The 27,805-nt window shown below is 44.0% G+C and overlaps 1 protein-coding gene across 1 annotated transcript; it reads left to right on the top strand.

Moving 5' to 3' along the window:
* Positions 1 to 7,495: 7,495 nt before the first annotated feature.
* On the top strand, positions 7,496 to 27,281 carry LOC111599072 (protein expanded). The gene is made up of 6 exons (XM_023314600.2): positions 7,496 to 8,392; positions 14,933 to 15,072; positions 15,158 to 15,303; positions 21,474 to 21,553; positions 21,615 to 25,251; positions 25,324 to 27,281. Exons 2-6 carry the CDS (start codon positions 14,981 to 14,983, stop codon positions 26,040 to 26,042), a joined length of 4,674 nt encoding a protein of 1,557 aa, XP_023170368.2. The 5' UTR covers positions 7,496 to 8,392; positions 14,933 to 14,980; the 3' UTR covers positions 26,043 to 27,281.
* Positions 27,282 to 27,805: the final 524 nt, after the last annotated feature.

Genomic DNA, 27,805 nt, shown 5'->3' with positions numbered 1-27,805 from the left:
AGTTGTCCGAGCTAAAGTGAAGAAAATAAGCAGAGAGCAAAGAGACTTAGCTGAATTATAAACAAATATATCAGTACATATGTATGTTTATTTATCAAAATAAATATATATATTTATTAAAAATTTCCAGTCTCTAGCAAGTCTCTGGTGTATGAGTGCTGAACTCAGATTCTCTTGCTTCTTGATCAGGATCAGCTCAGCATATTAATCTATAGCTAACATTTTGAAATTGGAATTTAAATCTTTCTAAGCTCATCACCTGTGTGGCACCTGCCACACCTACCTCAATGCCGTCACAAGCTTAACCCTTTCTCGCAATTGGCAAACTAAGCGAAATAAAAAGCTAAAGTCAAGCAAATGTTATGCAAAATTTGGCATAGAATCAAATTTGAGCAAGCAGCGATGCTGGCAGGGCGTGGCAAGCTGGCTGCATGACAGGTGTTCAAGGCAAATCTGCTGATGAACCTCAGCATCTGCCGCCAGAGCGGAGAGCAGGCGTAGGAGACTTGCAGCTGCTCGGACGCCGTCTTGAGCGCTGCTGTTTGACTCGAACAAATGATAAGCGCCAAATATTTGTTGATAAATGTTTGGAAATTAAATGAGCGGCAACAACAAGCGACAACAACAACAACTAATAACCAACAAACGACAGCAACAACAAGCATTCACGTTGACGTTGAACTCATCGCGCTGGCATGCAAAAGCCAAATATTTATCAGCCTAGCTGGGCCTTTGCGTGCATGTGCCCCGACCCCCTCGCACACACTCACACACGCACACACTCATTTATAAATAACAAGATTCTAAATGTAGCTGTATTTATAATTTAAAGTTTAGCTTTGGCTCCCACGGCCCAAACAGCGGCTCGCTAATTTAAATTTGAATAATTTTCAATAGATATTTCCGAAATACATTTCGCTAGCTCTTTCGAATGATACGGAATGCCAGATATGAGAATACGTTTGTGAATACAAATGTGAATGCTGATGTCTGTTGATTTGGCAAAACAAAAAAAACTTATAGCTCATTATCTGCCGACAAGCTACACATGTAGCGCGTATCTTGTATCTCATATCTGGGCTTGTATCTTGACTTGACTTTTGTGCGAGATATCCTCCCACTGTGCCGCATAGGCAGATCCCTCGCTTAAGGCAGTAGTCAGCTAGCTAATACCCTGTAAATAAAGTATAGATTTGGTATATATCGCTGGCCTGGCACTGCGTAGTACAACAATTTACAGGGTATACGGCATACAAATACAAGTCAACTGAAGATTTACATTTGGTATTTATGCGTTAATATATTTACGTTACATACCTTGCTAAGGAAATAATAAGGGTATGCTTAATCACTTGATACGCTTATAGTAAGAGATCCTAACTCAGCTTGACTCAAACTTCATAAGGTTACATATCTAAGCACAAGCACAGCATGTCTCCTCTTCAACTGTTTATAGGGCATAGAAGATGTCGACAAGAGATTTGCCATTGCATAAATTCGAACTTCACATAATTTTAAATTTTCCTAGCACATCATGCCTCACGGCCCGCTTGTTTACAGAGTATAGCAAATTTTTGGTGCTGCATTTGCTTTGCTTATCAGTTGGCCATAATGCGTCAGCATTGCCAACTTAGCTTTTATCACAGTCCACACACGCACACACACATACAGAGCTTTTTTTTGCTCATTTTTGACATGTTTGGCATTAATCATACGCCCCGTGAACGTCGCAACAAAGCGAATCTCCCGCACTGTTCCACGTAATCCGAGTCTCATTTTCATCAGCTGGCCCAGCTGTCAGCTGGACATTTGTTTTCTTTACCTCATATATGTGATATATATACATAGATATATATATATATATATATATATATATATATATATATGTAGATATGTTATTATTTGGCCGAACCGCAGCTGGCGCTAGTCTAGCAATAAAAGTGCACTAGTTTTTTTTTGTACCCGTAAAAAATTCCGTGCACAAATATTTGAGCGGACACTGTGTGGGACACATGTGTGCGAAAGTTCGAGAATTAAGCAATCGGCCGGGCTAAGAACTAAGCTGGAAGCACTAAATGACATTTTGTTGTAGTTTGTTGATACTGAAGAAGTCCATGAAAGCACAATGATTGAGCAGATAAAGACGCCAGCAAAGGAGTAGCTGAACAAGTTAACAGAATATGAAATTTCTTTGGTTATATAATATCTGAAGGGGATTAGTTTGAAGCGCACAAAATAGATTTGAACGAACAAATTTTTATAAATGTTGTTGTATATTGTTGTTGTTGTTGTTGTTGTTAGTTAACAACTAGCGCACAACAACAACAACAACAAGTCATGAGAATCTTAACTATTATTCACGCATTGATTATTTATTCAAGTGTTTGCGGTTTGCCTTTTTTTTATTATCAAAACTATTCAATGTTTCGATGTGAAAGAAAATTATGGAATTAATATATAGTTAGCTACGGGGCCAGCCGCAAGAAGCACAGGCAGAAGAAGAAGAAGCAGCAGAAGAATAAGACTTGGCCGCAGCAGCAAAATGCCCATAGACTGAGCTGCCAATGCAGCGGCTGCCTGTGCAATATAAACGCTCATTAAAAGCATAAAAAAAAAAAAACAAAAACTAAAAAAAATAAAAAAAAACATCAGCTACTGTACAGCAATTGGTTGATTTTTTCGATTTTTGCAAGGCCTACGGCAGCGAGAGCGAGATGGCGCGAGGCAGAGCGGCAGCGAGGCAGCGAGAATGTGGAAAAGAGAGACTAAAGCAGAGCAAGAGCAAATGCGCAAGAAAGCTGCAGCTGAGGTTTACAGCCTGCAGCCTGCAGCCTGCAAACAGGTAAGCAAGAAATTGCCAAAACAACAACAGCAACAACACTGGCCCAGACATCCGCTGAGACAGCGCACGCGCGACGCTGACGTCGCTGCCGCAGCCAACGCGCTTTTGGGCCTTTGGGGCTAGCTGCTGCCTGCGTCGCAGTCAAGTCTCGTGCCGCATTGTTGTTGCTTCCGCTGCTGCTGCTGCCGCCGCCGCTAAAGATTGCAATCGCGCTGCGCAGCGCAGCACAGCGCAGAATTTGTATCGGCGAGTGAGTTACTTGTACATCTGCGGCCCCGAGCCCGATTAGCGCTGGCCGCGTGACACAGGCGTACGCACGAAACAGCACGAAAGCGCAGGAATGCAGAATGCAACAAAAATAATAATTTATATATAAGTAAAGTGATATAAAACAAGTTTTACTACATCTGCTAGATGGTTCTTTGTTATCAGATATTCCAAATCGTATGTCTATTCGAAATTCCTTTAAATTCACATGAACATTGCGCGCAGCTGCTAAGCATAGATAAATTCCACTGGAAAAAGTGTGTGAAAAAGCCTGACAGAAATAGCCAATAAAATCACACAGCTTTAATAGCCTGCACAAATAAGAGACAGAAGAAGCCCTGGAAAAGAGGAAACGTTTTGCTTGTCTTAGGAGCACGTCACTCGCTCATCTCTAAGCGCAACTTCGATTCTTTCATTTCATTGGAATTTATTTAGAACACATTTTAAAAGCAGCATTGTTGTTATTATTGTTATACGTTAAGCAGCAGCATCAGCATCAGCAGTAACAACAATAACAGCAACAGCAGCAGCAGACACGCGGCATTCCAATGCCCAAAAAGGCAAATCCCCCAACGCAGTAGCAACAACAGCAGCAGCAGCAACAACAACAACAACAGTCGAAATTTCATTGCAGTTTAGTAAGCAGCCCCCTCCCTTCTCTCCACCCACTGGCAACTACAAATACAACGGCGCCACTTTGCAGCTCCATTGAAGCAGCATTCGATGTTGTCTTTGTTGTTGCTACTGGCATGCGGCTAGAGAAAAGTTTGGCTCGAATAAATTGAATTGAGCGAGATGCCGATGACTGGAATTGGAGTGAAAGTAGGGTAGGCAGATTAGACACCGACTGACTCTCAGCCAGTGGACATTGCACACACACACACACACACACACACACACAATGACGGAGACACCACATTCCACAATCGCAGCGATTGGCCAAAAAGTTCAGAATTTTGTCAATTCGAACTCCATTTTTAATGCTCTTCCACTTCACTTAAGGAGACAATGATGAGACGTATTCCCTATTGCAATTGTGGGAGTTCGCTTGTGGGAGCTTTCACTGTAGTAATTTCGAGCTCGTGGCCAGGGTAGATAACTTCCAAAGAATCAAATCATGAAGCAAATTATTACCTGGAAACGTCGTTCATTCATGCAAAGAATTTGAAGTGCGTTGGAAAGAGGCGAGAGGGGTGAAAGGGTGAAGCATACGGAGAACCAAATGCGATTTGTTATTTACATTCAAATTAAAGAGCAAAAGCGACCACAAAAAACTGCGAATGCGAAGTAAGTTAGTGTAACAAAAGTAATAAAAATACTTTAAGCACTCAGAGAGGGACAGGCGATTGGCGCGGGCAGACACAGAGAGCGAGAGAGTCAAAGAGAGGAATGTCCATATCCATTAACATTATCATTTGAGCAGTTGTCCGGAGAGAAGGAAGGGGAGGGGGTTCGGCATGACTGGTCAATAATATTCGGTCATAATAAAAACAAAATATGCGACAACAACAACGCCAATAAAGCGTAACGCAAGCGAAGCTACACGCATGCACACACATACATACACACATACATATATATATATATATATATATATATATATATATTAAGACCAACCAACAATTACAGAAGGTACATTACTGTTGCTATTCTTATGCTATCCGAATTCCTATTAGTGGCGAATTCTCGCAATAAAGAGAAGTTAGCCCAGCATTGGAATTTCTCATATGCTAAGCACAGGCTGCAGTCAACAAAATGAAAAAAAAAAACGTTACCAATGGCTAAGCCTGCGCCCTGTCAAATTGCGCGCCAATTCTGCCAGAGATTCGGTCAAGATTCGATTCAAGATTCAGCTTCCAAAACAAAATGCGAAAAAGGCGTGTGCTCGTGCACGGATCACCGAATAGTAGATACGCTGTGTTCTTCACCTTAAAGGTAACATGGAATATATACTATACTATATAGGCTAAGAGCTTTATCGTTTTGTGTTCCACAAATCATTGTAGGACAGCAGAATATACTCTTCCCTCTTAGCCATTGTCGATGGATGCAGGGTATCTAAAAAGCCAACTCGCATTCAAGGAATTGCATAAAATATTTTTGTTTTGAAGACAAGGCCTCAGAACAGGCACAGGCTCCAGCATCCCCACACATAAACTCACTCAGTCCGACAAGCAGACATACACACACACACTCACTTAAACTATGTTGACCAAGAACGTAGCAGCAACAACAACCGGTCTTAGAACCAAAGAAACAACAACGGCGCATAGCAGATACACTGGAAGAAATCGAAGAGCTTGCGCCAGGTTCCCAGTGCTGCTTTCCCGTCGCGCGGCCAACAAGTTATGGCCATGGCGACCCCCGACCCCAAACCCCCGACCTGTCAAGAACATGGCTCCGGCGTCGTGTCCAACTCCACATATAAAAATATATATTTATATATACAAATATATATATATATATAAATATATATATAAATGTATGTGTGTGTGTACGGCATATTTGAGAAAACTTAAAAATCGGAAGGCAGAAAAAAACGGCAACAAAATAATTTCGAGTGTGCGTGCGTGTGAGCGAGACAAGGGCTCTGGAATAGATGGGCCTGCAGCGGCAGTGCGAGCGACAACGCAAGAGGCAAAAAGAATCCAGCAAATCAAGCTCACATTATGCTGAGGAATGCGCCCAAGTGACGATATCGTAGCAGCAGAGAACGGCGACCGCGCAATCCGCTCTTACAAATGGACAGCGGGCAGCGCAACGGAACGCAACGCTCTCCCTTTTCACCCCGCTTCAAGCCCCTTTGCAGTAAGCGAGTAACCAAGGTTTGTCTGTGTACGTGTGAATGTGTATGTGTGTGTATCTATGTAAGTGTATAAGAGTGTGTATGTGTTGCTATTTCTTTTGCGCGTTCTTCGTTGCTGAAGTCGCCGTCGCCGTCGCCGTCGTCTCAGCCTCTGCCGCGGCCTTGCGTCGCGCTTTTCTCCTTTGCTTTGCGCACACTGCGATTGTAAAGCGAGCATATCAGCTATGTCACATATTTCATTTTCAAATTGAACGCGAAGAAAGTGTTATTATTTATAAAAATGTTAATTGGTTGTACATGCTTATAAATATAGGCAAATTAAACTTGCAGTGACCGTTCCAACATTGCAATTTGAAGCTAGCGTTGCTAAATTTAATACGCATGAAATAACGCCCTGCAGTTTAAAGTTTTGTTATTGTCTAAAAATTTGCGGTGCACATTGAAAATAAAAAATATTGACAGTAGGCATGCGTAATTGGTAATGCAGATAAGGGCATCTCTTAACCGTTGTTTATTCCATGCTTGTTCTTGTTCTTATTCGTTGTTTTCGTGTCGGGCTCCAAATAGTTGTTGTTCTTGCGGCTGGTGCTGCCAAGATAAAACATTGGAATTTCACTTACACACTGACATTTCAGTTAGCTACTGGGATTCTCCTTTGAAGTTTTTATTTATTTTGCTCACTATTTACCTTTCAGTCGTATTGTTGTTTTTGGTTGCTTTGGTTTTTTGACTGCGGCTTTATGTTCGCATCTTAGTTGGAAGATTTGCAAATGCTTCATCAGTATTAGGACGGGTGCAAGAGAAAAAGGTGCTTCCAGCGAATATGTGTGAGTGAGAGTGTGTTTGTCAGAGAATGGTGTGTTGTTCTATTGTATTCTCCAGTCTGTGCTGCTTATAAGCCCAGGCAGAACATACCAGCGCTGACGGCGACAGCAGCGCGAGCAGCGTTTGCCGTCGCAGCCAAATTCTTTGCCATCAATTTCAACCTGGTCGCTGAGCCACCGCCGCCGTCGCCGTTGCTGCTGTCGCTGCTGCTCGCACTACACTACAAAAACGATCGGCTCTCTTTCTCTCTGTCTCTCTTGTATACACAAACACATAGACGCATATACTGAGTGCTATCATGTACACGGCGCATTCCAATCTTAAATCTCAGTGGGAGATACTCATACACACACACGTGAACACTCTACACTCTCCACTCTGTAATACAGTTGCGCTCTCATAACGAAACTCTCTCGGCTCGGACTTCAGTTTGATTTTTGTAGCTGGACGAAGCAGTTGAACTGGCAGCAGGTTGCGCGTGGTGTTGAAAAAAGACATAAACACACCGTCTCACGAACGCTGAGACCGTTCTCTCACAAACACACACGCACGCCCAGTCGCAGTGCCAGCTCAGTCGCGATCGCAATAGCAACGACTGCGCGGCCCCATTGGAGCTCTGGCGATTGTAGCTGTCGCAGTCGCAGTCGAAGTCGCAATCGCAGTGTGCGCGTTTCGTTAAGCGTTTTTCGCCTCGCTTCGGTTTCATTACGTTACGTTTCGATTTTGGGTTTTTGAGATTCGGATTTAGTTTCGGATTCGGATTCGAATTCAGATTCAAAGTGTAGCGTTGAATTACAAGCGCAAGTGCTCAATTCCATTGTGTTTTTTTGTGTGTGCTGTGTTTTTTCTTGCATTTTGGGCAGCGACAAAAATTCTCAGCAACGACTCCCAACAAGTTGCTGCTGGTCAAAACAAATAGCCACACAGAAAGTTGCGACCCAGCAACAACAGCAACTACAACTACAACGGCAACAACGACAACCAAGCAAACGGCATTCTTTCGCGCAACAACAAAAAGCAGTTGCCAAAGAGAGGACAGCACCAATACAAACACAAGCAATATAAACGCCAGAGCGCTCTCTCCCGTTCAGTCGCGCTTGTACTCTTTTTGTATGTTTGTGTGTCCTATCTGTGTGTGTGGAGCTGCAGCGACCGTTTGATTAAATCGTACTATCCCCAAACTCCGCGGTGTCTCTCTATTGTTGACTGATCGCGTCGAGCGCCCACACAAACGCCAGTGAGAGAGCGCGTGAGACGCGAGCCGTCCATTGGAATGCGGCCCGCCGTTGCCGTCTTCGTTGACTGCGCAGTCGCAGCGCTTTGTTAGTGTTTGACGAAGAGGTCAGCTAAAGCTTTCGGGAAGCAGCCGCAGCAGAATCAACAATAACAAAAAACAACGATAATTCAAAAACAACAATACAATTTACTGTTATTTTGACATCGCGCAGTAAACGGCGTTAATCGATTCTCAGTGCAAAAAGAAAAACAAAGAAAGTTCGCTGTTTATAAAAAGTTGTGAATAGAAAATATCCAGCGACACTCAATTTTTGGATTACGCGCTTAAAGCGCCCCACTTTTCCCCACCACTGACAACAACAAACACGAAAACAAAATGCCGTCAACTGCAGCGGCGAACGACGGCAGTGCATAAGGTAAGCTGAAGAAACAAAAATCCCTAAATTGAGGGACGTTTTTTTGTTTTTTTTGTTTTGAGTATTTTTGTTGGAGTATTTCCGATTGGGGAATTTCATTGGAATTTTAATTGCTCCAGTCGACAGGGCAGCAACAACAAAAATAATGCAAAATGTCTTATCTGTACCATAAAACTCTTTCCGATGGTTCGCAAAATTTTTCAAAGTTCACACGTCCGCGCGCTCGTTGTGTAATTAACCATCGCACCAAATCCGAGGGGAGTGGCAATAAACGGGGTATATAGCAGGTGTCGTAAATAGCTACAGACACAAACACATACATACATATACATATGAACATGAATATCTCTTTATGCGGGTACCGGGAATACCAATGCCAAAAACAACAACATGGGAGAGAGGCAATTATAAAATGGCGACCACTGAAATCGAGCAGCTGATTTGCCCACAACAATTAAATGGAAATGGGAGCTGCAGGCACAAGCAGGCGACTAATTGAGCGTACGCTGCCACGGGCTAAGCTCAAGTGTGTTGACAGTGTTGCCACATTTTAAAAAAGCCAAAACAAAGTAGCAAGCTAAAAGCGGAAGTTTTTAATATTTGGTTTTGAGAAGAACAACTTGGTATGGGAAAAACATACTTGATTTCAACTATTTCACTTGAAAATACTAAAATATTAATCATAATTGCTATATTGGTTAGCATTATTTGACTGGAAAAAAGCGGCACACGACAGCACTGTATGGAGTGGGGGGCGCTAGTCATAACTGATACTTGCGGTGTTGTATTGCGGCACAAGTTGCATTGATAAACAAATGAGCAGCAACACACGTTAAACGCTTAAAAGAAAAGAAAACGGTAATCGTTAAACGTTAAACGATTTGCCACCGCAGAGATTCGATATCGATACACAGTTGTTTATCGGTGTACCTATCTGTTTGTGTTGTGTTTTGTTTTGTTGTCGTAGTTGGTTTTGATGTTTACTATGTTTTTTCACTCTCTAGTTTTATTTATTTTGCGGTTACGCCAATTGAAAGCCGCCCACTGTGGCTGACAAATGAAGCGCTGAGGGGCAGAGCGGATAGGAGATGGTTATAAGCATGCTTGACCTTAGATAACAACAAAAAACAATAGCAATTGACAATTCCAAAATACCGAAAACAAATTCCTGCACGCGTGCACATTGAATACAAAAAAATTAAAATAAAAAATATGCTTTAAAGCAATTAAAATGTACAGCAAATTAAATATTGAATGACACAGCTGAAAATAAGAGGAGGAAGCAGCAGCGGCAGATATGATCGCTTACCCTGAAGCCGGGCTTAGTTATTTGGCAGGCAGCCACTCTAACAGCGCAACCAGCAGCATAATTTATGTACACACATACACACACACAAACACATACGTAGCAACGTAAGACACAAATTGTTTCGCACGCCTTTTAATTTAGCATGCGTCGCACGTTGCTGCCGCTGTCGACGTTGACGTTGACGTTGGCCGACCGCTTGTTCTCATTATAGAGCAACCTCGCCTAGGTGTAACTGTGATTATGCTCACGCCTATGCCTCTGCATTTGTTTGCGTCTGTTAATGGTGCTCCTTGGACATATTTTCTAACGCTCTTATGTATGCTCTCATCTCTCTCTCTCTCTCTCTTTCGCTCTGACTATGCACATTACAAGAAACGGTTTAGGGATATTTTAAAATACCTCCTGTCAGTCTGTGCTCTCAGTCTTCGAATATAAGAAGGGATATTAAAAGGGAAATCATTACTTTGTAAGTAGATAGGAAGCTTGTTGGAAAGTTCTCCAATGATTCCAGTAACCAGTTTTTGAGGGTATTTGACTGAAAATAATGTTATTTAACTAAAACTGACATTGATAGCGTATATGTATTGTTGTATTGCCTTAAATCAATTAAGGATTAATTTTCACAAGCTCGCTATTTCCATTTGTTAGTTTTCTGTGAAATTAAATAGCTGAAGAGCTCGTTTTATGTTTGATTGCCTTTAGCTGCAATCAACAGCATTCCACATCGATAAATAAACTAGCCTTAGGGTGTGCCAATATAAGGCCATGTGGCATGCGTATGTGCGGGCACGTCTGATTTCTTTAGTTCTCTTTAATTTCTGTTTTGATTAGCGCAGGGACATTTCGCGCATGCGCATATCGAACACATCAAAAATTTGTTTGGCATAACTGTCATGGCCAACAACAACAGCAGCAGCAGCAGCAAAAACAATTGAATCAACAGCTCAGCAAATTTGCCGCATTGTTATTTGTTTGGTTTTCTGCCCACATTCGATTTTGTATTTGCTAAGAAAACGCCAAGTTATTTATTTGACAGCAACTGGCTTCATAATCGGCATAATAATTTGAGAAATGTGCCTCGCCCGTTGCTCGGTCAATCAGAGCCACCTCTCCACTCCCCCTCTCCCATTTGGCCTCCCAATTAGCATTAAATGATACGAATTCGGCTTACGTATAGGCTAGGCCACGCCCCGTTTTATAGCGCACTTGCCATGACGCGCATCCGCTGGCCAAACATATATATAGCACACACATATATGTATAATCATATGTACATATGTATTGTATGTGCTTAACAACTGTTCCGATTGAGCGTGTGAAAATGCCATCGCTCTAAACTATTTCCTCCATTGACGCCAACTGTCGAACGTCGGCGATCGGCGATCAGCGAATGCCAATTTGCCGTTTGTCGTAATTAAAAAAAAAAATAGAAAAAAGCCAGACACACGTTTTTAGACGCGTCAATGCGAGCTGCCGCGCAGCCAACTCATGAGCTAAAAATTCCACGTCAAACGTCGTCATTCATTAGCTGGGCTCCAGCTTCAGCTTCAGCTCTAGCTCCAGCTCCAGCTTTGGCTCAAGTTCGCTGGCGAGCAACACTTTCAATAGAATCAACACGAATCCAGTTTTAACAGCCGCTCGGCATCGAAAATCGCACCACTCTTAGAATAACTCTAGCTGTAAGTGTGTTTGTTAGATTTACGAGTGTATGTGTGTGTACTTATACGCTAAGCCATAGGCAAAGTGTATTAGCTATGCTAACAGCAATGTTGATTAAATAAACTTTGAGTTATATATATATATATATATAAATCTGTATACATATAAAAATAAATGTATATATGCATCAGATTTCTATATACAGATCAGGCGCTTTTCTATATAAACTTATGATATATTTAGAAAAATCGGAGATATTTTGTTACTGGGTTCACACCGTAACCCAAATGCGAAGAGATCTAGATTCGTATATATCAATATTTTATGGCAATTATAATTAATAATTTTTGGAATTATCATTAATTTAGAGCTGGTTTAACGATTTCTGTTTCTGTCGATCAAACGTTTTACTTCTGTCAAATGAAAATCAAGCAACAAAGCTTGGCACAGCTTCTTTGTTTGATATGCATCCTTTTTTATTTATATACCGGTTTATGTAACAGTCGAATACTCTTTTGTAGTGTATATATGCATCGCTTAGTCCATGTCACTTTTTTTTCACCACATTTGAGGCTTTTGATATTTCAAATGTTTATTGAGCATTGTGCGCACTCGAAGGCACTTGTGCATTCCAATGCCAATTCCAAAATGAAATCCATACAGATAGCTGCATACATTTATATTGATATATACATATATATCTTTCTATATATGTGTGTATGTTTATTTATATTTTCTGATTCGTTAAGCGTTGCCAACAAACGGTTTGCACATGAGGCTTAAGCATTTATCAAAGTGTTACCCCAACCCGCTACAAAATCGCCAACTCGATTGACAAACACACACACTCACGCCCCGAATGAGCTCACTGCAATGGCATGCAGTTGACACAGCCCCGGATTGGAGCTGGGTGCCAAGCAACAGCCGCAGCAGCAGCAGCAGCAGCTGTGGCAGGGTATTCAGTTCAACGGCTGTCGCTGCAAAACGTGGCGTATGCGCAACATTTCGTTTTGTTTTACTCTTTTCGTTTGCATTGTTTTTTCCGCTCCGCCAGCAGAATGTGGCGCCATTTAAGTGCACCCCCCTCTCACTCCATCTCTCTACACCAACCCTTAACTACGCTATCTAAGCCTCTTTAAATATGTATACATTTTTAATATTTATTACCTTTGCCTAATTGTTGTTTAGCGTGCCGCTCTTAGTCTCTTTTAAATGACCTGCCACGCCCAGCAGTCTTGCTGTTGACTTTTATAATTAACGTTTCTTCATCTTCTTCTTAGTTGTTGTTGTTCTTGATGTCTTTTGCCTGCTCTCATTATAGCCTGGAATGCGGATAATTTGCTATGATTGAAATTCTTAAATGCTTTTCATTTGTTTGCATTTTAAATTAAGAAAACACATTCTACCACTTAGCTTGGCTATATCTAAAGCTCTGTCTCCCTCTCTCTCCTTCTCTCGTTCCCGCTGTCGTGAGTCATTCACAGAGACTTCAACCTGCTCGCCTACTGCCTTACTTAATGCTAACAATGATAATTGCGGTTGCTATCATTATATAATGCCCACACACGTATAGATTTTATTATTTATATATGTATCTGTACTAAAAGGGGCCCGGACTTATGCATATCTTAGATCTTAAATATGCTGTAGTTAATATTAATTAAATAACTAGCAATCCGGCTTGGCTGCTTAGTGGAAAGCTTGATGGTAAGGGAAAAGAAATTAGAAAATATGATCCAAATAGAATTTATTTTTATTGTTATTATTATTGAATAAGTGTCTTTTGGCTGTAGATTCAAAAATTATAGTCTTAAATATTTTACGAATATAAATTTTTAATTTAATTGATTTAGTTTAATTTTATACGAGATTCATTTCTATTGTAGATCTCAAATGCAATTTCTTATTTAAAATTATTTCAATAGAATTTAGAATTTAGCTAATCCACACTTACTTTTTTCAATATATATAACGAAAAAAATTCCAAAAAATGTAATATCTTCTGGAGCTCCCTTTGCTCTCTGCTAGTTGTTAAGCAATTTCAGCTTTCTGTTTCTTGTATTTTGGCTTCGGTCCGGTTTCTGTGTCTATTTTTGTATCACTCACGTTGCATGAAAATCGGCTTAGATATAATTGATTTTCAAAAGCATTTTTTGTCTGTGTGCGCGTGTGTGTGTTTGTTACTTATTTTTTTTTTTTGTTTTTATTCATTTTGTGGAATATATATGGATGTCTAGAGTGGACTCATATACATATTCTTGGTTTCTAATTTATGTCAAATGCGAGCTTTGATTGATGATCAGCAGCAGCGGCGGCGGCGGCGGCGGCGGCAACAGCAGCAGCGTCCATTTTGGAATGGTCTGGACATTGGGGCAACTGGAAATGCTAAAGAGGGGGGAGGCCAACAAAAGGGGAGACTCGATCATAATAATAAGTCAGGGCGGTTCCGCATGAATTGTGGCCAACAGCAGCAGACGCAGTCACAGTCACAGCCTGTGCCTGGATTTGTATATACATGCATAGATATATGTACGTATATAGATATATAGATATAGTCTCGCTTAAAACTCTCTCAACTTGACTCTGAATAAATTTATGGAACGTTGAAATTTATTAGACGGCTGCGGCGCGCACAGAAATGCGCCAATATTGAAATTTATGCGGCCACGGCGAGACGCTACCAAAGACCATCTAATACATATAAGCAAATATGTATGTATACACACAGATATATATATATATATATATGTATATATATATATATATATATGTATATATACATACAGACATTTGGAGGCTAGTCCATAAGTTGATTTGATTCGATTTGATTTTAATTTATGCATAAAATGCTTTTCTTTCATCACGAGGCAAGCTTGAGTATGCCTGTGTGTATGTGTGTGTGTTTGTGTTTGTGTGAGTGCTTGGAACTTTCTTTAACTGAATTTTAATAATTTTATGCGCAACGCATGCACGCACCGCCGCCTAATCAAGTTTGTCGCCTAAGTCTTTCGTTATTGATTGGTGAAATTGTTACCAGCTAAAAAATAAACAACAACAACAAATAGTCTGACCCCTCGGCCGCCCCAACTTCAGTTGTCTAAAACTCGGCGCCATCTTTCTAAATTCCATCGCTTCATCTTCAAGCTGCTAGCAGTCAACAAAAGCCTTGAGATATTTTAAAAAGTACACAAAAAGAAACATGTAAATAGGGGATTTTTATTTGATTGAATTTAAGTGAAATGAACAAATTTAAGAATATGTTTTTGATCGAATCCATTAAGTTAAATATTAATATTATTATTAGTAATTTTTTGATTGCGTTAGATAGCCTACACAATTGAGAGAATAGCTTAGGAGTTGATCATTAATCACGCCTTAATAACTTGTTGGTTTTTCACTTCTTATCGTGCTCACTCATTAGGGAATAATTTTAAGCTCTGCTTTCTTGTGTCTTCCCTAAAGATTCACTTTGAGCTGCTCAAAAATAGTTCTGCAAAATAAAAGCTGAACAGATCCTAATTTGAGTGACATCAATAATAATTCCTCTACTTTTCTTTCTGCTCTCTTTGCAGCAGCAACGTATTTCGAACGCGCGCGCTGTATACGGAAAATGATGCAGCATGCGAGCATTTTGCACCGTCAGCGCGCCCCTGGAAGTATGCGCGTCCTCAGCCGAGCAACTGTCACCCGGCTCCCGATTTTTGGCACTGAGGTGAGTTGATAACTATATATATATATATATATATATATCTGTATAACGGTCTAACATATATATTTCACTTTTGTTTCCTGTGCAGACTTCTCGGCCAACAGCAGCCGAAAACCCTTTACTTCCTAGTCGATGCAAAGAGTCGCGTCCGAGAGGTTTATACGCAGACATGTCTGCACTTTGCCACGCAGGGCATGCAGGACACCGAGCTGTTCGGTCTGGCCGTGCTCATAGGTGAGTCAAGTGTGGGCGATATGGGGAGGAGTCGCTGGCCTCCGCTGCTGCGTATGCAGCATAACGAATTGGGTCTGTGGAACGCCCTAAAACATTTAACTCTTGCCACTTGGCAACAGAGTTTTGAGTCTGGACAGCAGCTGCTGCTGCTACTGCCGCATAGTCGTGGCATGCGATAAGGCATGAAAAATACAACTAATAAACATAAACCAGTCTTTTTAAAAGCTGCTCATCATCATCAGCAGCGGCAAAGGCAGCAACAGCAAAAGTAACAGCAGTGGCAGCCTCTTTGCCTTGCCACAACCTCTATACCCCTTATAAACGATAATAAAAGGGTATCGTTAGCTTGTGTGAAAGTATGTAATGGATAAGACATAATATTATTTCATGCCACAAGTGTTACACAATGCGTATGGGATTTAGACTTACATCGATCTATATCGAATTGTCAATAATACTTGAGTCTGAAGCAGATGCTCTTTACAGAGTATCAACTCGTCGTTCAGTGTGCGACCTGGTTACTCTTGCTTACTTTTTTTCTGCTGCAGCTATGCCGAAACACATAAAAATACTAACAGCAAAATAACAACAACAGCAACAGCAAAATGGCACATAAAACGAACAAAAAACGCTGCAAAAACAAAAACGAGATGGAAAAGAAGGATGAGGAGGAAAAAGGGGAGTAAAGCAGGAGGAGGAGGGCAGCCAGGAACGCGTCGCCGTCGATGGCGAACAAACAATTTCAGGCAACGACCAACAGAAGACACAAGACACAAGACGCGTGTTCAGTAATTCAGGTAGCCGTCGCGCGTTGCATTAACACAAACGAATCGACGACGAAGATGCGGCCCCAGCGGAGCCAACACACGGGCTATTCAAGCAACAACAACAACACCGGGACGCAGGAACAGCCAGCCAAGAGGCAACAACATCCAAGCCTGGTTGGTAGGCGAGTAGTGGCTTTGGCAGCAGCAAGAAACGTCTTTGGCATTGGCCTCAGATATATATATATATATATATATATATATATAAATATATATATGTATACATATATGCGTCCACATGGAGCACACACAATCTTGTCATGAAAAACTTAAACTTTGAATGCGCTTACAGCATTTTAGAATTTGGGAAAACGTTAGACTATGAATGATCAATAGTTTCTTCAAGATATTTTATATATATCAAAAATACCATGAGTTAAAAGTGCCTCTAAAATTTTGCAAATTATCTGATAATACTTCTCTGCCTTATACAAGTCCCATCAAATGCTGCCATTGAAATGTAGAGTCATTCGAAATATAATTCAAACAACTTTAATTAGCAAATCTTTCCCTTGCAACGGTTAGAGTATATGAAAAAAAAGTAAAGAAAAAAATGAGAAGAGCAGAAGACGTAAATTTCGTATCTGGTCGCCAGCAGTTGGGCATCACTTTCAAGGAGGCGGCTGAGGCAGAGGCAGTGGCAGCCCAAGAGGCGCGGGGCAAGGCGAAGAACTTGCCACAACATCTTCAGCGAAAAAGAATTTGGTATGCAGTTGGGGGCATGCCAACAGCAACAGCAACAACAACAAGAATAAAAACAACGTACGCGTCGTCAGACGCTGCCACATGGGCTGATGCTGCAACAAGGGAAAAAGAGAAGACAGGCAATAAGAATGAGAAGAGCAGAGAGCAGCGGCTAAAGAATCTTCAGTTCGGCCTTAGCTTTAGCTTCAGCTATGAAATTGGCAGTTTGCATTTTGCGTTACCTCGCAAGGATTTTTGCCAATATCAGTCAGCATTTTGACCGCGTGTGTGTGTGTGTGTGTGTGAGCATGACTGGCATGCGGCTGTAGCTGTTGTTGTTCCTGTTGTTGCTGCGTTTGCGTCCATTGCCGTCGCATACTTTCGAGCATTTCACGCCGCGCTCTTTCACTGCACCGAAATTGCCTTTAGAGGCAGTAGTTGTTGTAGCTGCTGCCTTGACTTTGTTGTTGTTGTTGCTGTTGTTTTATAGATAGTATTTGCCAGTTTAGCTTTTGGGCAAAACTGCGTTGCACACAAAAAGTTCAAACACCGCTAAAAATGTGGCTCACTATTTGTTGGCCGGGTTCGTTGCTTAAGTCTTTCGTATTAGAGGACACACAGCGGATGCTGCCAGCCTGCGACAGCAACAGTTGCTGCTGCTGCTTGTGCTGTAGTTGTGGCCCTTTTTGGGCGCTGCCCATTCAGTGTCTGCTGCTGCTGATGCTGCTGTCGCCAATGAATTTAAATTTTATGGCCACGCAGCCGTCAATAAATTTCATCTTTATGCAAATTTTTTCGCTGCTCAGATGCACACACTTAAAGGTGCATCTTGTCCCCTAGCCAGCTATCCAGAGTGCGCTGCGCTGGGCTGGCTGGCAATTTGGCAACATTGTCACAGACAGTTGCAGCTGCAGCAGCAACAGTTGCTGGCCGTGGCCGTCTGCTGCTGCTGCTGCTGTTGTTAAGTGGCCAACACAATGGGCGTTGATTTTTTTCGGCCTTCTGCTGCTGCCGTTTTTGCTGCAGCTTCCACTTTTACGCCTGCTGCTGTTGTTGCTGCTTTCCAATGCTGGTCAGCTTGCTCCTTCAGATGCTGTTGCTGTTGCTTTTAATGCTAAATATGTAGACGTTGCCTTTCCTTAGAGCAATCAACGCCTTTTCTTTATTTTAGTTCTAGTCTAGCTGTAGCTGCATCTTCTGCTGTTACTATCGCTAGTTGTAGTTCCTTCTGCTCTGCCACCTGTTTGCTCCCTGCGCTTCTTCTTTTTGCTGATCTATTGTACCAGCTTCGGCTATTTCTACTCTTTCTTCTTCTTCGACTACTCCTGCTCCAGCTGCTTATGTTCCTTTCTACTTTTCATCAGTTTGCTAACTTTACACCTTTAGCTTTCGCATCGCTGTCTTCTCTTGCAGCAGCTGCTCTATATTTGTCTAGTTTAACTATTGCTACTCTTAAAGCTGCTCCTACTTTGGCTTGTAAATTTTCCCTTGCCTTGGCAACTTCGGTTTTTCCTACAGCTCCTGTTGCTCCTACGCTGCTGCAACTCCTTCAGTTGTAGCTGCTGCTGCTGGTGTTATTTTTAGCTGTCGCATTGCTTGGATTCCAGTGCCGCATTCCTTTGACTGCTGCATGTTGTTGTTGTCGTTGTTCCCGCTGATGCTGGTGCTGTTGCTGCTGCTGCTGCTGCTGCTGCTGCTGTAATCTGTAGACCAGCATTTTCTTTTCCATTTAATGTTAATGGCTCATAATCATTATTATATGGCGTTGGCTTGTTCATCTTCGTCTTCGTCTTCGCGGGTTCTGCGGCCCCTGTCACGCCCCCTTAGCCGCTGATGCTGTGACGACCGGCCTTGCAGCCACATGCTGCCTGCCCCAGCCGCTGCCTCAACCCAAGCTGCGTGCATCTGATAACATCGGAAATTAAAATTCTTTTGGTTTTATGTTGTTTCGTTCTCTTTATTTTTTTCTTCCTCTCAGCCTGTTTCCATACACACACACACACACAAGCACACACACAGATAGCCTGTTGTTTTTTTTGGGTTATTTTGTTGCTTGTTGGGTTATTATGGCTATGGTTGGCTATGGCGTGCCTACTCAAAACCTTTGGCATATAAATCTGAAGAATGCCTTGGCGACGGCTGTTGCAGCTGTCTCTTTGCTCTGGACAACGGTCTCTGAGGCTCAGCCACTGTCCAGCCCAAGAGTCGTTCTCGAATTGTGCTCGTGTTCTTATAAACACCCTTACCCACAGAGTATGCTTATTTTATCATGAATAATGTAACGCAGATCTTTACCGCTAAAGAAACTATATTAATATTTCTTCAAATTTTGTGATTTTGAATTCATATCGTATCATATCTTGCATAGCTTGACCATCTATTCTGAGCTGAAAACTTTACTTTTGTTCTTTAAAACAAGACTTTAATATCTACATGTATATATATATATATATATATATATTTATGTATTTTATGCAGCTTTATATCAAAGTTTTATATGAGGTATATACATATATATTTCTATAGATACTTCCTATCGACAAGAGTAAATAGTCTTCGGTTAACTGCATATAACTGTTTTGGCTTGTTGTTGTAAAATTCCTGAATCTCTCTAGCTCGCTCACTCCCTCTCTCTCTGTCTGTCTTTGGGCCACTTGATGAGTGTTGCCTGTTGCCTGCCTTGCTGCCGGAATCCCAACGCATTCGAGTCTGTAATTTGTGTTGCATGTGTTTCAAATTGAAGATTTATTTAGCCTCCCCCAACCCCGCTTACCCCTACTCACTGAGTGTGTGTGTGTGTGAATGAGATTGTGTGCGTGCGTGTTAATTGTAAGCGCTGTGGAATGCGTTGGAAAATATGTTAATTATTAGGCTTTTTGCCGCTGGCCCAAAATGCCCAACGTCAGGCTTGCAACAGCGGGTTGCACGTTGCGTGCCATGGGCTGCTTTGTGGCCAGCTTTGAAGGCTTCACACCTGCTCACGCTTAGAAGAAGCAGCAGCAGCAGCAGCATCAGTTGAGAGCACATCCATCCATCAGCTCCTGATCTGCAACTGTTGAGGTGAAATTTGAATGCGTTGCGTTTGCGTTTGAGTTCAGTTTTTTTTGGTTTCGTGAAGAAAAGAAATCGCTGAAGACTTTGACTTTGAGTTGGTCTTGGTTTTTTTTTTTCATTTTATTTTATTTTATTTTATTTTTTTTTTTGACTTGGGTTTCAGCTGCCGCAACGCAACATTGCGCCGCGCTCTTACCTGTCCGCTCTGTCCGTTCGTCTCGCTCAGCCCGTTTCTACCTGTTTTTTCTTTTTCTTTATTTTTTTATTTCGAGCTGCGTTTTGGGCTTGGGTCTCTTTGGTATGCGACTCGCTGCGACTTTAACTTGGTCTGCGTCTTTGACTTGGAGTTGGACTCCGTTGGGGCCTCATCGTCGTCGTCGTCGTCGTCATTGATAGGCACTTATTCGGACGCTGATGATTATTATGATATTGTTGCTGCTGCTGCTGCTGCTTGTGTGCCCACATATTTCCATTCCATCTTTTTTCATCTTATTCTTTATACATACCCTAGACAACTGTGAAAATTCCAGCAATGGGTAGAACATATCCAGCTATTCATAATTTTATAAACTTATTTCAATGTTTTTATAATTGAATGTGTTTTTTAACAGTTATAGATAGCTAAAGCTCTGATTTAAATGCACTACAAATCGTTTCAAAACTGAAAAATGGGCATAAAAAACTTGTTTAATTTTGTTAATAAAAATAATTGACATTAGCAAAATAACAGGGTATCGCTTAGCCAGTCTTTATTGAGTGCAGCACTCCTATATTTTTTATGTGGCTGCTCATAATTATTATTTTTCATCTTCTGCTGTTGCTGCTGCGGCTGCTGCTTCATTTCGTATGCAGGAATTCCAATTTTTCGTTCGATGATGAAGTGTGTGTTGATTTTGTTTTTCAAGCATGCAACCGACATTCGACAACTACAACAAGAACAACAACAATAACAGCAACATCAGCAGCAGCAGCAGCAGCAGCAGCAACAGCAACTACAGCAGGCACATCGATTCTCGAGCACGCGGCATGCCCTTGGGCCAAGTTTCCGAGTCGAGTCCCCGAACTCGAATTCGGACTTGTGCACTGAAAACGCTGGACGACAACAGGCTGACAACCTGACGTGGACGTGGACGTGGACGTGAACGTGTCGTCATCGGCCCTGTTGACGTCAGTGGGTCGCTTGTTTGCTGCCTGACAAAAAACTGACAAGACCTGGGAGCAAGGGACTTGCTGGCGGGGTCGCTTAGTTCTTGTCGGGCCAAAGAATTTGTGCTGGCAGCGCAGAAAGTTCATTTAAAATTTTGATTAGTCTGAATGAATGCGACCTTGGCGTCAGGACTTCCGACTAAACTAACAAATGTATAATTCTAGCTGGGCTTAGGGATAATTCGGTAATGATTTTGAGAGTTTTCTGGCTCGTTCTTACTTCGTAGCTGGAATTATCTTTGATTTTCAGAGCTGATCAATAGAAATGATTTTTGCAGTCACTTATAAAGCATTCTATGAGACTCTCTCGATTAAGACTTCCTACGAGCCAAAAATCTAACATCAATACTTGAAGTGCTTTTCTATTTCTTACCGCTGTGCCTCTCTTCCTCTTTCTTGCAGATGGCGAGTACATGTTTGCAGATCCCGAGAGCAAGCTCTCCAAATACGGCCCGAAAAGCTGGCGTTCCTCGCACACGCACGTAAGTACACAAGACTAAACAAGGCTAGGCAAATCTGTAATCGAATCTGTATTGCTTGTAGGGCCTGGATGCCAATGGACGTCCTCTCCTCGAGCTACACTTTCGCGTGCAGTTCTACATCGAGAGCCCGTTCATGCTGAAAGACGAGACGTCCAGGCACAACTATTATCTACAGCTGCGCCACAATGTGCTGCAGCGTGAGCTGCCGCGCGACCATGCCGATCAGGCTTTGGTCGTGCTCGCTGGCTACGCGCTGCAGGCGGATCTGGGCGATGCCCCCACAATAGCAGCGGCTGTAGAAGCTAACACAACAACATTATCAACAACAACAACAAAAGCCCCAACTACAATCCATCAAAGCAAGGAGGAAATGCACGAGGAGCAGGCGACAATGGCTGGCACATCTCGCAATGGTAGATCTACGGGAATGACCACAACGCTGCCCAAGATCCGAAAGCGTCTGAGCAGCTACAATGAGCGAATGCTGCGCCTGTCTACCTATGTGACCTCCACCAGTCAGGCGGCTGCCAAGCGTGAAGCCGCTCCCACCTGCCCAGTGCCCTGCAGCAGCTCCACGGATTACTTTCGCATGGAAGACTATTTGCCAGCAACACTACACACGGCCTGGGCGAAGAGCGAGTTGCACGCCTGCCATCGGGAGCATCAGGGTCTACCCTCTGCCGAGGCGGAACTGTTCTACATACAGCAGGCATGCAGTCTGTACGAGACCATCAATGCACACACGTTCCGTATGCGGCTGGCGAAGAGCGAGGCGGGAGTGGGCAGTGCTTGGTTTGTCATCTATGCGAAAGGCATCAAGATACTGGGCAGTGGTACAGGAACCGAGCCAGCTACCTTTCTGTGGCCGCACATAACTAAACTCTCCTTCGAGCGCAAGAAGTTCGAGATACGCTCCGGGGAAAGTCGCATTACGCTCTACGCTGCCTCCGATGAGAAGAACAAGCTATTGCTGACGCTCTGCAAGGATACACATCAGTGGAGCATGAAGCTGGCCGCCCGCCTCAAGGAGGTGGGCAAACGCGAGGAGGAAGAAGCGGAATCGCAATGCCTGCACGCAAGCTACGCCTGCTCGCGCAGTCTGCTGTTGCCATACAAGAGCAAGAACGAGCAGCGCATCTCTGTCATCTCGAGCACCAGTTCCAATACCACCTCGGGCATTGTCAGCGATCGCGTGCACTCCGAGGATGAGCTGGAGATTATGATAAACACGCCGCCAGCACCAATTGCTGCGCCCTCCACAGAGAGTCTTGCCTTGGCGCATCTGCTGGACAGACCCAGCGTGAGTCGGCAAACGTCGTCGGTGGGTCAGATGTCGCTGAAGGACTTGGAGGAGCAGCTGGCTGCGCTGAGCGTAAGCGTGCGACCCACTGAAGTTCTGGCCAGCAACAATACTGGGAGTCAACGGACAACCACGACTAGCAACAACATCAGCATCAACACCGCCAACGACTCGTCCACAACGACCACAGATTCGCCCAATTCGCAGCATAATATTGGCTCGCAGTGCTCTTCAACGTGCAGCACGGTGGTGGTAACGACACCACCGGCACCACCAGCTGCCGTCCACTCCACATCGTCCAGCCTCGAGTTGGGCTTTAGTCACACGGCACAGAACTCCGCCTTAAGCGAGTCCAATCCCGACGATTTCCTGGCACCATCCGTGCGTGATGACAGTGAGAGTGTCTCGGGCGTATCTGGTGTGTACACATTGGCCCATGGCATGGCACCACCCACGGAGACATCTGGAGTTTACACCATGCACAGCAGCGAGCTCACTGGCCAATTCTCCGAATTGGCCGAGTCTGAGAAGAGCTCACACTATGGCATATTCCAGCCAGCTAAGAGCGATGGTAGCCATGCGCCCAGCGACTCGGTGGATGGTGGCGCTGGAGCCGGCATAGGTGTCGGTGGTGGTGTTTCAGCCAAGAAGTGCAACGAGTTCCGTTTACGTTCCGACTCCAATATCAGCACAAGCAGCTCCTTTCGCGGCGATGGCAGTGATCCCACGGACAACAAGCATACGCTGCTCTCTGCTGAAGAACTAACCAATCTGATTGTTGGTCGTGGCACCTATCCCAGCCGCAAGACTGTGTCCAGCACCTTGCACTCAGACTGCGATTATGTGACGCTGCCGCTGGCGGACGGCGAGCCCAACGACGCACAGGTGCAGCCGCCTGCACCACCGCCATATAGTGCAAGGCACGAGAAGACGGGTCTGTGTGGACCACCTGTGGTGCCACCGCCACCTGTGCCACCTATGCCCAAGCCAGTCAGCATGCCTATGCCGAATCCGGAGCCACCAGCTGCGCCTGCTTTACCACCACCAACAGCAACAGCCGTTGTCGCAACAGCTTTGTCAGTTGCTACACCGCCACCGCCACCACCGGCTGCTGCGCTGCGTCGACGTGATCCGCCGCCCTATCCCACATCAATGAAACCACGGCCCACATCGCTAATCTCGATGACTTCCTCAGCGGCACCGGCACCGAGTGCCGCGGGCTCAATGAGCTCCCTGAAATCGGAGGAGATAACGGCGCGCTTTATAACCACCCGGCCACAAATAAGCATCCTCAAGGCGCACACAAGCCTGCTCCCAGATGGTGCAAAGCCCAGCTATGCCGCACCCACGCACTATTCCTCGGCTGCCTCGTCGAGTGGATCTGTGTGCAGCCATCAGCTGTCGCAGCAATCATTGCACAATTCCAATTATGCTGGCGGCTCGCAGGCATCGCTGCATCACCAACACCACACGCACCATCAGCACCACCAACACCATCAACACCACCAGCACCAGCACCAGCACCACCACCATCAGCAGCAACAGCAGCAGCCGCTCGCGCATCATCGCCATTCGGGCTCGGCTGCGATTGGCATACCTATAGTTCCTTACGGGCTGCATCATAAGAGCACCGCCTCGCTGCACCACCAGCAGGCGCCGCCACAGCAGGCGTGCGTGCTGTTGCCAGTGATAAAGCCGCGACAGTTTCTGCCGCCACCGCCGCCCAGTTTGCCGCGCCAACCTCCACCGCCTCCACCGCCCACACATCCCCATCATCTGGCCGGGCTCTACAGCAGCCAACTGGCAGCGCGCAATCAGCTGGAGCTGTACCAGCAACAGATGTACAGTGATGTCGACTACGTCATTTATCCCATACAGGATCCGGCCGTTAGCCAGCAGGAATATCTGGATGCCAAGCAGAGTTCGCTGCTGGCCGCCATGGCGCAGGCGCCGGCACCGCCGCATCATCCGCCCTATCTGGCCTACTCAGCCGGCTGGGACACCTGTAAGGGTCATGCCATCTACCGGAGTACGCCGTATTTGCCGCTGGCGCTATCCACGCACTCGCGCTACGCTTCCACGCAGAATCTGTCGGACACGTATGTGCAGTTGCCCGGCGCCGGCTACTCGCCGCTCTACTCCCCATCCATGGCCAGCATGTGCAGTTCATATGAGCCGCCGCCGCCGCCACCGTTGCATCCGGCAGCGATTGCAGCGGCCGCAGCGGCAAACGCTAACAGCCTCTTTGCACGATCACGATCAGATGATAATATTCTGAACTCGCTCGACTCGATGCCGATGCCCAAAGTGAAGCGTTTGCCGCCGCCGCCGCCGCCACCGTACGTTAATCGGCACAAGAAACCGCCGATGCCGGCGCCCAGTGAACAACCGCCGCCAAGTAAGTCTATCAAATATCAGTCGCCAATCAATCAATCAATCATAACCAATTGCATTTCTGTCACTTTTGCAGTTCCTTCAAAGCCAAATCCGAATCACAGCTTGAGCATGCTGCCGCCACGCAAGCCGCTTACGCTCAATCCGCACCAGTCCAATAGTCCGCTGATCAAGACATCCAGCGGCGCCCAGTGGGCTGGTGAGCGTCCGCGACCCGATCTAAGTCTGGGCTTGAATCGTGGCAATAGCAACAGCATATTGGCGCAGCTGCAGGCCTCGATGGCCGCCAGCAGCCAGTCCCAGTCGGCCAATGCCCAGACCAATCCGCTGGATATAGCGTTGCTTCGCGAGAAGAGCAAACATCTGGATTTGCCGCTCATCTCGGCGCTGTGCAACGATCGCTCGCTGCTCAAGCAGACCAAGGTCATAGTCAATCCGAAGAACGCCAAGCAAACGACGAGTGTTGCAACGGGCAACAATGTCGTCACCGCTGCAGCCACTGCGGCACCCGCTGCAACCACCTCGACTGGTTGTGGTGTGGGTCATCACAGCGCCAGCAAATCCCTGGCTCAGCCACCGGCCATGAATGGTAACACGGCCACGCCCACAACAGGCACACTGAGCAAAGGACGAAAGAGCGCTACGATCAGTCATCGACATCCGCAGGACAAGCTGCCGCCACTGCCAGTCCAGCTGGCGGAGGCCAACAACTATGTCATGGATCCAGCGGTGGTTATGAAACACCACAAAAGCTACAACTCGCAGTCACAAACGCAAACGCAATCGCAGACCTAAGCACCAAACAAGAACACAAATAGGCAGAGCAGCCCACTCAATTCTCTAGTTACGAATGTGAATGTGGTTGTTGGTATTGGTGGTGGTTGATGGTTAATGGTTGATGGTGATCGTGTTGGTGGGTCAGCGAAGTCCAGCTCAGAATTTGCATAGTACGCGAATTGGTTGATCACAGTGTGTTGGCGGCTGGAAAGTAGGTTTGAACACCAGGTTTCAACAGGCCCGCTTCCACAGGACAACGATCGTGAGACGTTTCAAAGAATACAAACAGCCAGTACAACAGTTAAGGACAAAGTAACAAAAGCAAGAGACAAACAAACAAAACGAACCTCAAATACGCATTCAAATAGCACACACAGAACCCAGTCTAGTCAATTTAGGTATGGGAAAACTGAGAGAAACTCAACTATGTAGAATGACAAAACTAGAAACACAAAACAGGAATTTTAAAAGACAAGAAACAAACGTGAGAAATGGAAGCAACAATACTCAAGTATAAAATACGAACTACTTAATTTACTAAAACTAAACAAAAAACAAAAAAAAAAAACAACTTTATAAAATACTTAGACTAGATTAGCTAGGTAGTGGCCGACTCTCAGTATCTGAGGGTCGCTTAAGAACTTGAATAGGCCCAGATGCGATTACTTAAAATAAAACGCTGAAAGAACTAACTACTTCCGCCCAAAACAACTGTGATTGATATTATTTTTTATTAATTTAACTTTACAAAAAAAAAAAAACTAAAAGACCAATTACAAATAGTCAACAAAGAAAAGAAAAACGCACAAAAACTATGCAAATTTTTAGTATGTAGACAACAACTCGCATTTAAAGAGAGCGCCCCAATACACACACACACAAACAGAAACTCACACAACCCACTTATACTTGACACACACACATACACATTTATGCATACCCACGTATCGAAGCACAGGCGAGCCAATGAGCGAGGCAGACGAAAGAGCGCAGGCAGCGCAGAGAGCAAAAGTTTTACTCTCCCCTGAGAGTAAAGATAAGAATCTTACGCTCTTGTGAGCAGCAGCAATCTTACTCTCTCGTGAGTACAATAAGTTATCTTCCTATGCCACGCTCATTGACTTTGCCTGTTTCGCAGAACTAAAGAATTTGTTTTTGATTTTTCTCAAATCGAGTGCGCGCCCTCGGAATGCCATTTATAAAATAATTGCCTAGGCCTTGCCCCACCGTTTGTTTTATTATTTTAATATTTGAATTTTGAATTTAGCGAGTGAGCGTTGACGCTTCTGTTTTAATTATTATTTTGATTATGATTTTGAATTTTAAGTTGATGATTTTGATGCATATTCATATTCATTTTATGTTTATATTAACCCGTGTGCATGTGTGTGAGTGTGACAGGTGTGCTAGTGTGTGTGTGTGATAGTGTATATTGGCTGTCGTCACAAATATTTGCGTAGGTTTTTCTCGTCTAAAAGCCTATGGCTAAATGATCAAGTGACACAGTTAAAGGCAACACACACACATACACGACACACATGCGCACACGCACACATAAGCACCTTTGCAGCTATATGTTATCAAAATCGGCCATATAGTATAGAGCTATAGCAAAACGCTGCGATTCCAATTAAGTTTTTCTTACGGAATCTAGCAATATATCCTGGCAACTGCTTGTATGTATATATTTATTTATATATATGCAGCAGTCGGTGCCAAAATAGTAATAACTATCTATACGTGTATGTGTACTATATATATATATATGAGTAATAAAAATC

The sequence above is a fragment of the Drosophila hydei genome, unplaced genomic scaffold, assembly GCF_003285905.1.
Source record: "Drosophila hydei strain 15085-1641.00,03,60 unplaced genomic scaffold, DhydRS2 tig00008114-arrow-pilon, whole genome shotgun sequence".
Classification (NCBI taxonomy): Eukaryota; Metazoa; Arthropoda; class Insecta; order Diptera; family Drosophilidae; genus Drosophila; species Drosophila hydei.
This window is presented reverse-complemented; position numbering and strand designations above follow the sequence as displayed.